Genomic DNA, 14,051 nt, shown 5'->3' on the forward strand with positions numbered 1-14,051 from the left:
AGAAGAAAAAAATGCAGAATACAAGAAGGAGAAAGGGGAGAGAGGTATGAAATCAACTTTAGCCTTACATCCTTAGAAATTACAGAACTATACAATTTCATGAATACATAAATAGATAACTACGAAATTGCACCTTATAAAAAGAAAAATAAATCTGAACTGAAGACAAATATCCCTAATTCAACCGATGATTTAATAAAGCCCACACTCATTAGAGACCTAAAGTGTTGTGTGTGATTTGAAAAGACCTTTATGCAGCCCCATTCCTACTTCTATAGTTGTAGAATACCAATGTTTATGGAAACAGATTGTATTCTAAACTAAGCATTCAAGAGTTCATCCAGTTGGACATATCATTCCAGATCCTTTCTCCCAATCGTCGTTTCCGCTGACTCTTCAGGGAATACAGGCTAGACTCTAAATTGTAGATCACCAGAAATCTAGCTCTCCACATTTCATAGGTCAGAGGCTCACAAAGATCAAATACCTTCCTTTCCTCAAGGTCCTATTAATTTGTGCATCATCAATCAATACTAGCAACAGCATTAGGGGTGAAAGAATAAACGATAACACAAAAAAATTCCCCCATCCCGCATATTGGGCGTCTTAATTTGAGACATGTGATGGAGACATGTGAAAAATATATGGTGTATGTCAGCCTGTTCTGCTCCACATAGGAAAAAATAAAAGGTAGCAATTGTGAAGCGGCCATGGGAGTATAAAAGTTTATCCTACGAAGCAGTAGTCGTCGTCTGACCTGATTCTAGACCTTATATGCAGTTATTACCACCTTAAACCTAGTTGTTTTGTAAAAGCTTGGCTCGACATACTTCAGTAAGCAACCCTTTGCATCCGCTCCCATCAACATTTGATAAATAGACGGAGCCTCTGCAACATCTATAATATCCTTTCCTGTTATCAGAATTCTCATATGCTGTAGGAGGCAGGCCCAATAATAAAATGTGAAATCCACATTTCATTTGTGTTGCCCAACCTCCCCGTATTCTAGGAAGGGTCATGAATTTCATTGTTCTTTGTGTTTTTTTGTGGCTCAAAATAAAACAAGTACAAAGCGAATGTAATTTTTGGAGCTGGATTTTAGTAAACTCCAAGGGTACTGACCGGAATAGGTATAGGAATTTGGCTAGAATATTCATTTTCAAAACATTGCACCATCCGACCAGTGAAAGATGCAAACATTCAACTCTGTCAAGCAAGCTTTTAATCTTACCAATCAGTGGGCACTAGTACCTTAAATAATTGATCCAAACAGGCTCTAAGTCTAATCCCAAAATATTCAGCTTCCTCAACAATCCTTGGATCGTTGAAGATAGCCTGCTTAGTACAAACTATCTGGGTTTTAGCTGCATTTAATGTACAGCCTGAATATAATCCAAACTGTTTAGCCACCTTCTCAATTTTTGGTTCTGCAGTTGCCAGGCCTGCCGGGACAACAGCAAAGTTGTTTGCATATGCAAATGCCCTATATTCTACCTGGCTTTCATAAATAGATTTGATAACAGTATTTTGTTCAAGCATAGCTAAAAGCTGATCTATGTAAAGCAAATAGTAAGGGAGAACAAGGGGAACTCGGTCTACTTTCCTTAAAAATCTACAGCGAGTCGGATTCCAGACCCATAGTCTAAATTTTGGCTGTAGGAGACCTATGAAGAGCCTTTTCGGCATCTACTAAAATCAGTCCAAGCGGCGCTTATTTCACATTTGCAGGAGCAAATTACATAATAACGCTTCTGATGTGATTGACCGTGCCTCTTATGGGAATAAACCATGCTGCCTTTGTAAAACTGCTAAAGGAATAATGACCCTAGCCTTTCTATTTGCTAACAATTTTTATTAGACTTTTCACAGTTCAACAGAGATATGGGTCTATACGATACTGTCAACAAAGAAGGTTTATCCTTTTTCTTACAAAAGGCAATATTAGCTGATTCCCAGGAGGGAGGGGTCTCAGCGTTCTGAGCCTTCTGGAATACTAACAGCATATCCTTACATGAATACAATCAGCATATCCTTAGATAATTCTGTAAAAAATGTTTTACAAATTTCCCATGGCAGCTTATCAGGACTGGTGGCCTTATTATAGTTGACAGACTGACAGCTTCTGATAATTCCTCAGAGGTAATGGGGGTATCGAGAAAGGCTTGATCATCTTTGCTTAATTTACTTCTATCCAGATCTTGTAGTAGCCCCTCATACCCCCTACTCAAAGCTACTAAATTATCTGTATATAAGTCTTTATAGAAATCCTTAAACACTTATAAAATATTTAAGAGGTGTCTCAACCACTTTCCTACTATGATCTTTAATGGCACGCATACACCTTTCTGCCTTTTTTTGCCCGATTATTCTCGCTAAGAGTTTTCCTGTAGCTTTGCAATACTCAGAACATTCTTTTTTATACAAATGATATTATTTCAATGCAACCTCCTTACTGAAATATTGATTTATTTTGGCTTTACAGACCGCTACCTCCTGTGCCTCGCTTATGTCCTGGTTGCTTTGCAATCGCTGTACCAATTTCCCCTTAACTTTAGTTAGTTCCTCATGCAACCCCTGAAGCTCCTTATTTCTTCCTCTGCTTCTGTAGATATAAACCAAAACTGAATTCCTCCCCTCCGATTACTGCATTTAAAGCATCCCATACTCTCTCAATAGTAGCAGAGTCCCTATTAATTTGTAAAAACTGTTCCAACCAACATCTCATATGGCCAACGAGCATTGGATCTAATATCAATTATGGCAGCAGATATTGTCTCTTTTGAAGGTATGCAGCTATTGCAGCGAGATGTAAGTGTATGGTTGTGTACACTAAATTTGAATTTTGTAAATGCAGTAAATAGCAAATTATGTTCTGAATTGAAGCATCAAGTGGGTTGATTTGGTGGTTATTACAATGTCTCTCACTCCTCCGTAATTTTGGCCATGCCCTCTCTACATTTATATATGTAGAATCTACACTTAGTATAAAGGATATAATGACTTGGGATCCTTAACAAAAAAATCTACTGCATGGAGCAAATAGCTGTGCTATGAAATCTGAAGGTTTAGAAAGAGTGAAATAAAGAGTACTGAAAGAAAAGACAAGTTCCATCAGGCCGATGTCAGAACATGTCCCAGTAGTTATGCCTCTACGGGCTGCAACGCTAAAAATCCAATTTTTTTTAAACTCTTTGTGTCAAAGTTGGATATATCAGTCTAATGAGAATCAAAGGGTTTCTCTGCCACACTCATCGTGATTACACAATCATCCATAATACATGATCTACTTAGCTTGCAAAAGCAACAGATGATCATATAGTTCTAAAACTTACCATCGTCATTTCCATCCTCTGGTAAAGAGACCAAAATAAATTTCTTTTCTGAGCTTGGCATTGTGACATCTGTCTGCTTCCCTATTTCCACAACAGCATCAAATTCGGCAAACTTTTGCTCGGAGATTCTAAAATGAAAAATACATTTTTAATATTCAGCAGTTGGCAGATGTGTCTATACTCGCTACAATACTTTTTATTGGAAATTGTAGGCACTATATAAATCAATATATGTTGCAAAAACATATATTCCAATTTTACTTTTCATCCAAAATCTTAATATAAATCAAATTTACTGAAAGGAACATAGCAACCCATTCAAGAAGCAGTGTATTTCAATATCTACAAAAACAAAATATTTCATCTTTCATTTTGCTACTATCACTTGCTTCATTTAATGATAATTCTGTAAATCAATGCAATGCAACCATCAGAAAACGACAGCATGTTATCAGGAGAATGCATTCTTGGTGGGATACATTACGCCATTCAAGCTTTAGTTCCCCGGATAGATGGTATTATGTGTAAAGATTTCTCTGATGACCGGCAACTTTGTTAGGATCTCATCAATGCCTTCGAAATCAAAGCTGTGATGTTGTGTGCCACATTAATAACACAATTTGTTTATTCATGTCTTAGCCTCAAATGAGCATACAAGAGGGTTTCGGTAGTAGTGCCATCATCTTCTGGAAGGATATACATCATGTAATGACCAGAATATGGACAGCTATTTCTGGAAGTGATGGTGACAGTAGATAAGTGATTGGTTTTTTTTTTCGTTTTTTTTAGCCAACTTGTTTTTGGTGCACTCAGTTACTTTCAGCCTCTTTGTGTGAAATCACTGCAATTAGAAGGCATCTGCGATGAAGAAATAAGCCATAATTTATTTTAAAAATATGAAAAAAAATTGCAAAAAAATAACTTTTTTTAAGTCAAGCTCCACTTTATAGGGACCAGGAATACCTGCAACAGACCTATGTGGTCAGAATCCACCTAATATTGCTCAGATTTGGGGTTTCAAATGATAGAACCCTTCCGTGGGTGCCTAAAGATTCCAATCCAGGCTGTAGACTGTATCAGTAACATTCAGACTCAATCTTAAATATGTTATGCACATGCTGAGAATTTAAACTGGAAAGAAGTTTTCTTCTCAAACCTCATATTAGTAATTATTCACACCTGCCGCCTAGCCTTAAACATTAATTGCATACTTGGGAATAAAGGGTGCCCATCGACCTTGGTTTGATCCCTTCCTGTCGCAGGAAATAGTACCAGTCACACAAGTGGCGCAGCATTTTTATCGTTACGCTGGGAGGTAGGATTTTTGTGGATTCCTGCTGATTCCGGGTATTTCCATTACATAAATGTAAAGAAAATGCGGGTTTTCAGACATAGTTTGAGGTTTACAGGGTATTGTGTGTAAGAAAACCTCATGGGATCCGTGCAAGGCACACAACCCTGGGATCCCCTGGTTGTCTAATTTTCAAAACTGTCTGTGCTTCAAAGGTTGCCATGATGGCAGCCAAGCACAGCCATAAATCCCGCAGCTACCCTATCGCTGATTTCTCCATGTAGCAAATTAGGGCCTTTTGTGTCAAGGTCTCTCGGCCATCCCACACAAGTTAGTTACCAATGGTAATAAGACGACTTGTGGAAATGTTGGGTAGTAGGAAATTTGTGGTTCCCTACAGATTCCAGAAGTTTTCCTCACAGACATGTGAAGAAAGTGTATGTTTTCAGTCAAAGTTTGCAGGGTATTGTGGGTAAGAAAACGTTGTGAGATCCATGGGAAGCACACCACTCTAGACTCCCCTGCTTGTCTAATTTTCAGAACTGTCTACGTCTGGTAGGTATTCCCAGGCGGCAGACCACCTAAGCTCAACAAGTGCAGCTATCCACAATTGGAAGTGGGACGATATTTGGACTTAGTCACATTCTCCTGGCCCATATGGAAAAGCAACACCCAAGGGAATCAAATGTTTCCTCATTTTTCACTGGGTTGGGATTTCTTAGTGCACAGGGGAGGACTTAAGGGTGAGGGTGGGGCAGATGTTAGGATGGGGCAGAACCATCTCATGATTGTATTAAAAAAATATATTCCTGCAATAAAATGAGCTTTCGGGCCACCAGGGGAATATTGGGGCAAACCTCCTGTCTGCCCTGAATGGGGGTGGGGGGTCAGTAGGGTTGAGACTAGTTTGATCCATTTCTGGGGGCGAGGGTGTGGCCAATGCAAGTGTGCAACAACCGCCCACTTTCCTTTGCCCAAAGATAAAATCCCTCACATAGTGGGGGGACATTTGGGCAATCTCCACAGTTAGGACGAACCTCCTACTTGTCCCGGGGGTGCAGATAGACACCATTGTCCTTTTTGGGAAGGAGGTATCTTCTGATGCCAGGATAAGCACCTCCTTAGCTTGTTTTGGCTCAGTTTTGAAATTCCTGGTGTTTAGTGGCCATTCTGACCCCTTCCCCCAGAGCAGATTGGGGGTGAATACCCTTAACCAGCTCTGCATGCGAAGAACAGATGCATACTGGGTAAGTAGCATTTTATGTTTGAGGCATGTGAGCTGTAGATCACATGCTTTGCATAGACTATGCAATTGACAACAATGTCTCAACTGGATCCAATGAGGAAGGCAGATACATATGGATGTACACGACATTACAAGGTAGAAGCAAGAAGGAGAAACTCCAAGTATTTTTTCAAATGTGCTCATGGCATCATATATTTAAATTCACAGTTTAAGACACAACAGTTATAACAGCACTGTGTGCATAAATTGCGAAGGCAACCCAAAGGAACTTTGTGCACGTTGTGCTTGTGATACAATGAGTGACGGCACAAGTGACAAGTGGAAAGACAGCGAAGGATGCAAGGTGACCAGGTGAAAAAATATATCTATATACATTTATTTTGTGTTATTAGATGCACACTATGTTTCATCTCTGTCCACCCTTCTTCACCTGACAAAGATGTTTACCTCTGCAATATGATGGCAACTGTTCTTTTTTTAATTATACAGCGTGGCATAAATGATGGTGCTTGGATGATAATTTAACATGCAATATCACTCAATAGAATGACAACTCTCAATTGAAAGAACACATTTTGGGACACGAAGTCAGTCGCAATGCATGGTATATTTAATTTACTCCTTAGGGAAGGCACCCAATGTGTTGCCCTGTCTTTCAGAAAACCTTACTGGAGTTACAGAAGAATCTGATAGTGGTATAAGGTTTTTATGTCGAAAGTCATCTTTGAATGTGCAAAGATTTGAATTGACAATGTAATTAAAAGTTGTTGCCATTTTTTCCATTTTTGAGGGACAAGACAGTAGAAATAAAAGGGGTGCCTTAACGCTACACCACTAAGAGCAAACGAGAAGGGTTATCAGTATATAACTGTATTAGGGTACGTGTCATTAACTACAGACACAAAATAAAGTTAATAAATCATTCCTTGAACTTGAGAAAAGCCAGCATAGGCCACAAAATGAATGCCTAATGTCAACTGAAATAGTATTATGTGACATTACATTAAATAAATAGAGTTGCATCTCGCCATGCAAGACACACCTATATCCATATGGTTGCATTATTGCTTACATTTATTACAGCCGTTATATGGCAAATTCAGCATATAAAACTTTCATTGCCGAGGTCATGCAGCACATCACATGCATATAATAATGCAATTCTGGGATAATCAGAGCAGTCCCACCTTGTTGCATTTTCTACAATGAGTTGAGACTCTGCTCTGTGGTTGGTTCGGAGTTCTACCGCCCAGTGAATGTCTTTCGCGCTCTGAAACACATCAGCAAGCATATTACCAGGATCAATGCTAGGTAATTGTCGAACATCACCTTTGAGAAGAGAAAACATGTATGTTAGAAAAGCCATTCTAGAAACCTAGTTGAAACATGTCAAATCAGGATCTCATCTTACTATAACTTTTACAGCAGATTTACTATCCCATGTAGGGCAGGCCAAAACACGAAATACAACAGGCAACTTTGACATTCAAGTCATTGCTATAAACATATAAATAAAATGTCAGACTTAGAAACATCTCATGACACATAGAAGATACCCCATCATGCAGTGTACCAGGAAAATATTGAAAAAACGACAGAATAAAATGTGAACAAGAGTAAATAATGAAAAGCTTATATGTTAATTATGTGATTTGTATTTTACAAAATGCCAGCAATAAAGTCACACCCAGACCTAGTGGCTTTAACTGGCTCAATAGTCTTGTTTTCTTCATTTAGAGGGTCTTTATCTGTTTTGAGATAAAGGCAATCGCTATATATATATATATATATATCTATATATATATATATATAGATATATATATCTATATATATATATCTATATATATATATATATATATATATAGATATATAGATATCAAGGTCAAGGGCAATTTGTGAAATATATATATATATATATATATATATATATATATATATATATATATATATATATATATATATCTATATATATATATAGATATATATATATATATATCTATATATATATATATATATATATATATATATATATAGATATATATATATATATATATATTTCACAAATTGCCCTTGACCTCAGGAGCGAACACAGCTGGCAACACACCCTCCGGTTTTTTACTTCAGGCATCTCGCTTTCATCACTCCAGGTAACTGGTTAGACCTCAAGCGTTTCGAGGCTTTCCCTCTTTATCAAAGGTCATATGCAAATTGAGTTCAAGGGCAAGTTTTTATTTATATATCGAAAACAAAGGCAATAACGCGGCACTCTTCTTTTCACAGTAGATTTATTTCACAGGTCTCATGCAAAAACTCCTACGCGTTTCGAACAAACGTTCTTGGTCACGGCAGTGTTCTACAAGAGTCCCTTTTCTCTTTCCACATTTTATACTCTCTCACAAGATTTTACAAAGTGAGGCATTATGGGCCTTGTAGTTTTTGCGCTTAATGTATGTTTTTCATTTCATTTGGTATGAACTCTGTGTGAAAGAGTAACTGAAAATACGGCCTATGTGATAACATATTGGGTAAAAGTGTGGGACATAGGGCACTCAGCCCGATAAACAACTAACATAAGACCAGATACAATGAAACATCTATAAAGAAGTGCCTAACCAGAAGCACAATTAAAATATGAACTAGTAATTATGTAATTGAATGCACCTTCCATTCAAAAAGTATAAACCACGAAAAGTATCTTTTATGCTAGAGATTACCCACACGCATACATACCCATGTCTTAAAATGTTTAAATGTTAAATGTTTACATGAAATGAAAAACATACATGTGAATACCAGAACAGACCGCTGAATGAAGAGGGCAGACTTAAAGCCTCTCTGTATATATTAATATATGCATTTTTCATTTATTATCTTCTTAATTGCTTGAGTCTATCAACACGACTAGACAGACCTAAAAATAACCAGTTCTTCTTTGATATACATTTAAGGACACTCTCCGGTACCTTTCGTGACTGTAACGATTACACAAATATGCTGATAATTGAAACTGTCTAGGTAGCACATCAACATTTAGGCTCACAAAGACTTACTCCACAGAAAAGGGAAAAAAAACTTAAAGCACTACAAAAATTCAGCAAAGAGTACAGGAAACATGCACTAAACTAGCAGCTTAGGAACATGCGCAATACACTGGGCAGAAAAGAAATTTCCTAGTAAGGACTTTATCAACATGAACACACACTACAGTTCAGGAAAACCAGAAAACAAGTTTTAGCAAGGCACAGTACAAACAAGTGCAAAGATACAAACGTTTTCCAACCACAACTGGGAAAGGCGAATGGAAATATTACACATCACAATAAACAGAGGGACATCTGGCCAATGAAGCATAAAAAGGTTGGGATCTTTATTATAAAAAAAACACCACAGACAGTATAGCTCAATAAAAGAAAATGAAAATAATCTGCAAAGAAAAAAAAACAAAAGACAGTCAAACAATAGAGAGACAGTATCCCACTGGAAATAAAAACCTAGAAGTGCAAAACTATACTTATCTTTTCAAAAGGGGACTACCAAAGTACCTAGGAGAATGGCACTATGGTCCTGGCTTTCTGTGATAAAGCTTCATGGCGGCCGAAAGGATATTTGAGTGGATGGCAGCAAAATTGAAAAGGAGCTGAAAATTTCAGGAATTTTATTCTGGGGTGCTCTCCTACAATGACACACATATTTTTGAACTGGAAAATTACTGGTGCCTCAAATTACTACTTTATTTATTATGGCTGTGCTGCTCTCCTCAAGGTGCTTGCCTTTTTGTTTAGACGTTTATGAAAAGCACTTGGGCTTAATGGGTCACACTCTTTTCTCCACATATATTATAAAATAAGGGATCTAAAAATATATTTCTGGGCAATATCACTGTCTCTAAAGTAGTTTAAGTCTAGTCTTTGGAGCTCAGATCACGTTTAAATGAAATAAAGTCTCCTTTTCAACATGCCCACCATTTTAGATTTCTTAGCAAGGGCTTGGGCTGAGTCTTAGAGCGCTTTTCTCTACACCAGGCAAGAGTTTGGCAAGCTAGCACTGGCTTAGCATATTCACAAGATCTTCTTTTACACATTAAGAGGTTTAGACAGTTTTTTGTTTCAATTTCACATATATGTATTATTAAAAGTAGTCAGCTATGTTTTTCTTCTGAAGTATAACAAAGATAGCAGGACATCTGTCAAAGACCACTCTAGTCTATGCATCTAATAATATACTTTGTTCTGTAATATACTGAGTGAATTGTACATCTTTTTCTGGTTTTGGTACTTCTCATCACCTTCATCAACAGGCTAAGCTTGTTTTCTCACCTCTCCTGGATGGGCAGCTAAACTAAAATTAACTAGCTTCAACTTATCTGCACGTCTCATTCTTTCAGGTAGTCTCCCTCTCTTATGAGAACTCATTTGGTTTTAGAAAACATAGAAGTAATAGCAGCTCTCAAACTGGGACCGATGAGGAAACATCTTCCTCATTTAACGCCTCAACGTTCCTCGTTTCAAAGTCATAGAATAACTTCAGAAACTACAACTAAGAAGCCGTCAAAAGATCTGCTTCAACAGTCAAATCTATTCCTGTTATTTCTATTGAACTGTTCTAGGTGGAGATTAGAACACAGAGACCATTTATAGAAAGGACCAATAAGTGCTTACACACTCTAATTGACAAATGGTCTCACATGGACATACAAATAAGTGAACTACTTAGAAGATTCAATGATAAAAATTAAACACTTGTACTTTAACTTCTAAAAAAAAATAAGCAGGGGGGGCGTGGCTAGCAGCCAAAGGGAATGTCCGCAGGCTAAAGCGGCTTCGGAGCCCTCGCCGTTTCTCCTGTTAATTAATGGTTAAAAAATCCTGCTTACTCACCCAAGTGGAGAGGGACCTGGCCCTGGTGTCGCAGGGTGCCAGCTGAGTGGGAATATCCGCCTCCGGCGGTGGACGATCAACGTGACAGGTCCAGCGGGATAGCGACCCTGCAACAACATGGTGGCACACCCTCGCTCCGCTGTACGATGGGAGAGGTGGGGTAGAGGGCCGCTCGGCAATAATTACTGGTGGGGCCAACCAGCCACAGCGGTCGAACCTGGCGGCAGCGAATGAGCTGATATTTGTGCCTGAGTGAGCGGTCTGGAGATCCCGCTGTTCCCCTGCAGCGGGCGGGCCCACACACTGCCGGACGCGCCCGTCCTAGTCTGCCAATAGCAGCAACGAGGCGCCAGAACTGCTGGAGCAGTAGGCCGTGACTCCGGATTGCCGCAACTAGAGGCGGAAATGGCTTTATGACTGTGGTGATTGCGGCGCTACATGCTGATCTCCATATTGGACCCCAAAGCAGACCGGCACGGCGTGCTGAGGCAGAGACGGCCGCCGCCCTACCTTAGGCCTCGGCTTCTGAAGCCTAGCGGGTCGCAGCCTCGGATTGTCGGCGTCAGCAGTGGGCGTACATCGGTGGGTGGAGCTGCAGAAGGCCAGAACGACTCGCCAGCCCCACGTGCAGCCCTGAAGAGCCGGTATGGACACTGGCCTGATTCTGCGGGCGAGAAGGGGTGGCAGGCCTGCTTGGTGATCGGAGCCACCAGACGCATTGTGGAGCCTCAGGAGGACTAACCCGCCGGTGCTGGGAGTGGTGGCCGGCGTCTGGCGGTTAACAGATCTCGAGGTGGTTGCGGTATATCCCAAGACACTCCACACACTAGGAAGGTGGTGCTCAAACAGGATGATTACGCTGAGCAAAGAGCGCCTGCATCAAGGAAAACAGGGCACAGACCTTGTTTGCGCCATATTTGTTTGCTCCCCGTTCCTCAGCCATATCTCCCACGTAAACTGAACAATCATTGGTGATAGCGGAAGGCAGAGACACCACATAGTGCGCCGTCCAGCCTAGTGCCCACGGAGAGCCTGTGGCTGCTCAGCTCGCCGCACTGTTCTTCGTCCTGTATCCTGAACCTTGGGGAGTCAGTATGCCAGGAAACCCATTACGACGCCGGGGAGTATTACCTTCCCCCTGGGCAGGCAGTGGCGAGTACTGGGACTGATCCTGCGACAATCTGCCACAGGTGGGCTACTGCAAACCTCATCATGGCGACCGAGAGAGGCACCAAAACACAGGCACAGACCAAACTGGCTAAGTTTGCATGATCGAACTCTGCGGAGGAGAAGGAGGTCGCGTCACAGGCGGTCTCGGAAAATCAGCAGAACCCACTGTAGCAGCAGGAGATAACATTACAAGACATCATGACGGCCATAATGGGAGTACAAATCTCTTTGGAGTCTCGGATTGATACCGTAAATATTGAAGTCTCCCTCATCAGAGCGGATCTCATGTCGGTATTAATTAAGGACACTGATGTGCTAAAACAAAAAGTGACCCAACTGCAGGATCAACAGCTTAAACTTGAGAGACAGCTAGACGACTATGAAAGTCAGGCGCGTCGAAACAATATACGAATCCTGGTTGTCCTGGAGTGCTCGGAAGGACCTGCAGTATATTTATTTGTCGAGGACCTAATCCTGAAACAACTACGGCCACAGACACTCTCAAACTATTTTTCCATTGAACGCGCTCATCGGGTCCCCAGAGGCAGGCCTAAACCAGTAGCCCCTTTGAGGCCGATTATCACAGGGTTTTCAATTTTAGGGATCGGGACACTATACTCCAAGCTGCACGTGCGAACCCGCCACTTAAATTGGAGGACAGTGCAATTACTTCCTTTCCAGACTTCACCACGAAAGTCCAAGCTCAGAGTCGCAGTTTTGTGGCAGTCAAACGGGCGCTGAGAGACAAGGAGGTGAAATATGCCATGCTGTTTCCTGCCAAACTCCGGGTGGAATCAGAGGGAAAGGCTTGGTTCCCCAGTGGACACATGGGAATGGTTGGAAGGGTGGCGCCGAGTGGAGAAGCCCAAAAGAGACCGGAACGGAGGTCCTCGGACAACCAGATCTGAGCCTGGTGCAGGACAATGTGGCGACAGGACAAGCAAGGATAAAGAGATAGACCCTGCGTCGCACAGCAGCGTCAAGGGTGCTTCGGGGTCCAGTTGACCCGCACTGGTCATCAGCAGGTGGCTCTGAGGTGGGGATATAAATAGAAGGCTAAGAAGCATCCTTCCTAAATTGGGTCTGCTTGAATGGCTCTGATCTTCATACCCGGGACTACATATTCTGGCTCTCTAATCTTCAGTAACTAGCATGTGTGTCGGGCCAGGTTTTCCCCATAAGTTACTGTATAATGTGCAGTTATCCGCGAGGCGGGGGGGGACTTAGCTGTAAACCAAGCAACCTTCAAATGGGGGATGGGGCGACAGGCACTCAGCCTTGCTGGGGGGTGAATAGTTTGAAATACACTGGTAGGGGACAGGGAGGGGGGAGGAGAGGGCGGGGAGTTTAGATGCAAGGTTTTGTTTTGTTTTTGTTTTCATGTTCCAATCACAAAATGTGGACAATCAGATTTTATTTACTGGTTCCCTCACTCCAAATGTGTGGTATGTGCTCAACTGGGTCCCTAGACGGTCTTTGTTCAATGGTCACCTCTGATAGTTCTCTCCAGGTATAGGGTGGGTTGGTGCATCGCTTGCTCCTTATGATGCGTCCCTATGCCCCTCTTGGCCTTTCCTACCGGTTTAATGGCTAGTGGTACAATAGAAACATCATTATCAGTTCTAACGTGGAACGTCAATAGGCTAGGGGACAAACTAAAAAGGGGTCTAGTGCTACAATATCTTAAGAGGCAGGGCCCAGATTTGGGTCTCCTGCAGGAATCACAACTGGTGGGTAATAAATGTAAAGCCCTCAAGAGATGGGAATACAAACTCCTGGTTCATGTGGGATTCACCTCCGGCTCCAGAGTTACAGGTATTCTGGGCAGACCCCCAAGGGAGGTTTGCTCTTCTAAAGGCTATCTGGGAGGGACAGCCACTAAATGTGGTGTTGGTGTATCTTCCCCCTGCACTGGGCAGAGAGTCGCTTAATTATGAGAGGGGATTTCAATATGATTATGGACGACCGAAAAAATAGATATCCACAACTTTACATTTGGAGGAGTTTATCTGGGCAATGCGCTTGACAGACATGTGGTGCTCCTTACAGCCAGATACGACTCAATATACGTTCTATTCCAACGCCCACAAGATTATGTCCCGCATAGACTATTTTCTGACACATCTGGGGGATAT

The 14,051-nt window shown here is 41.2% G+C and overlaps 1 protein-coding gene across 1 annotated transcript in view; it reads right to left on the bottom strand.

The window, feature by feature from the left end:
* The window catches only part of HELB (DNA helicase B), a 330,278-nt gene that overhangs the window by 122,510 nt on the left and 193,717 nt on the right, over window positions 1–14,051 (bottom strand). Inside the window, exons 6-7 of the mRNA XM_086919022.1 lie at window positions 7,057–7,198; window positions 3,333–3,460 (exon numbers count right to left, since the gene is read on the bottom strand). Coding sequence (XP_086775148.1) covers window positions 3,333–3,460; window positions 7,057–7,198 — 270 coding nt within the window. The remainder of the gene's footprint in view (window positions 1–3,332; window positions 3,461–7,056; window positions 7,199–14,051) is intronic.

This window comes from Lissotriton vulgaris, chromosome 1_1, assembly GCF_964263255.1.
Source record: "Lissotriton vulgaris chromosome 1_1, aLisVul1.2, whole genome shotgun sequence".
Lineage (NCBI taxonomy): Eukaryota > Metazoa > Chordata > Amphibia > Caudata > Salamandridae > Lissotriton > Lissotriton vulgaris.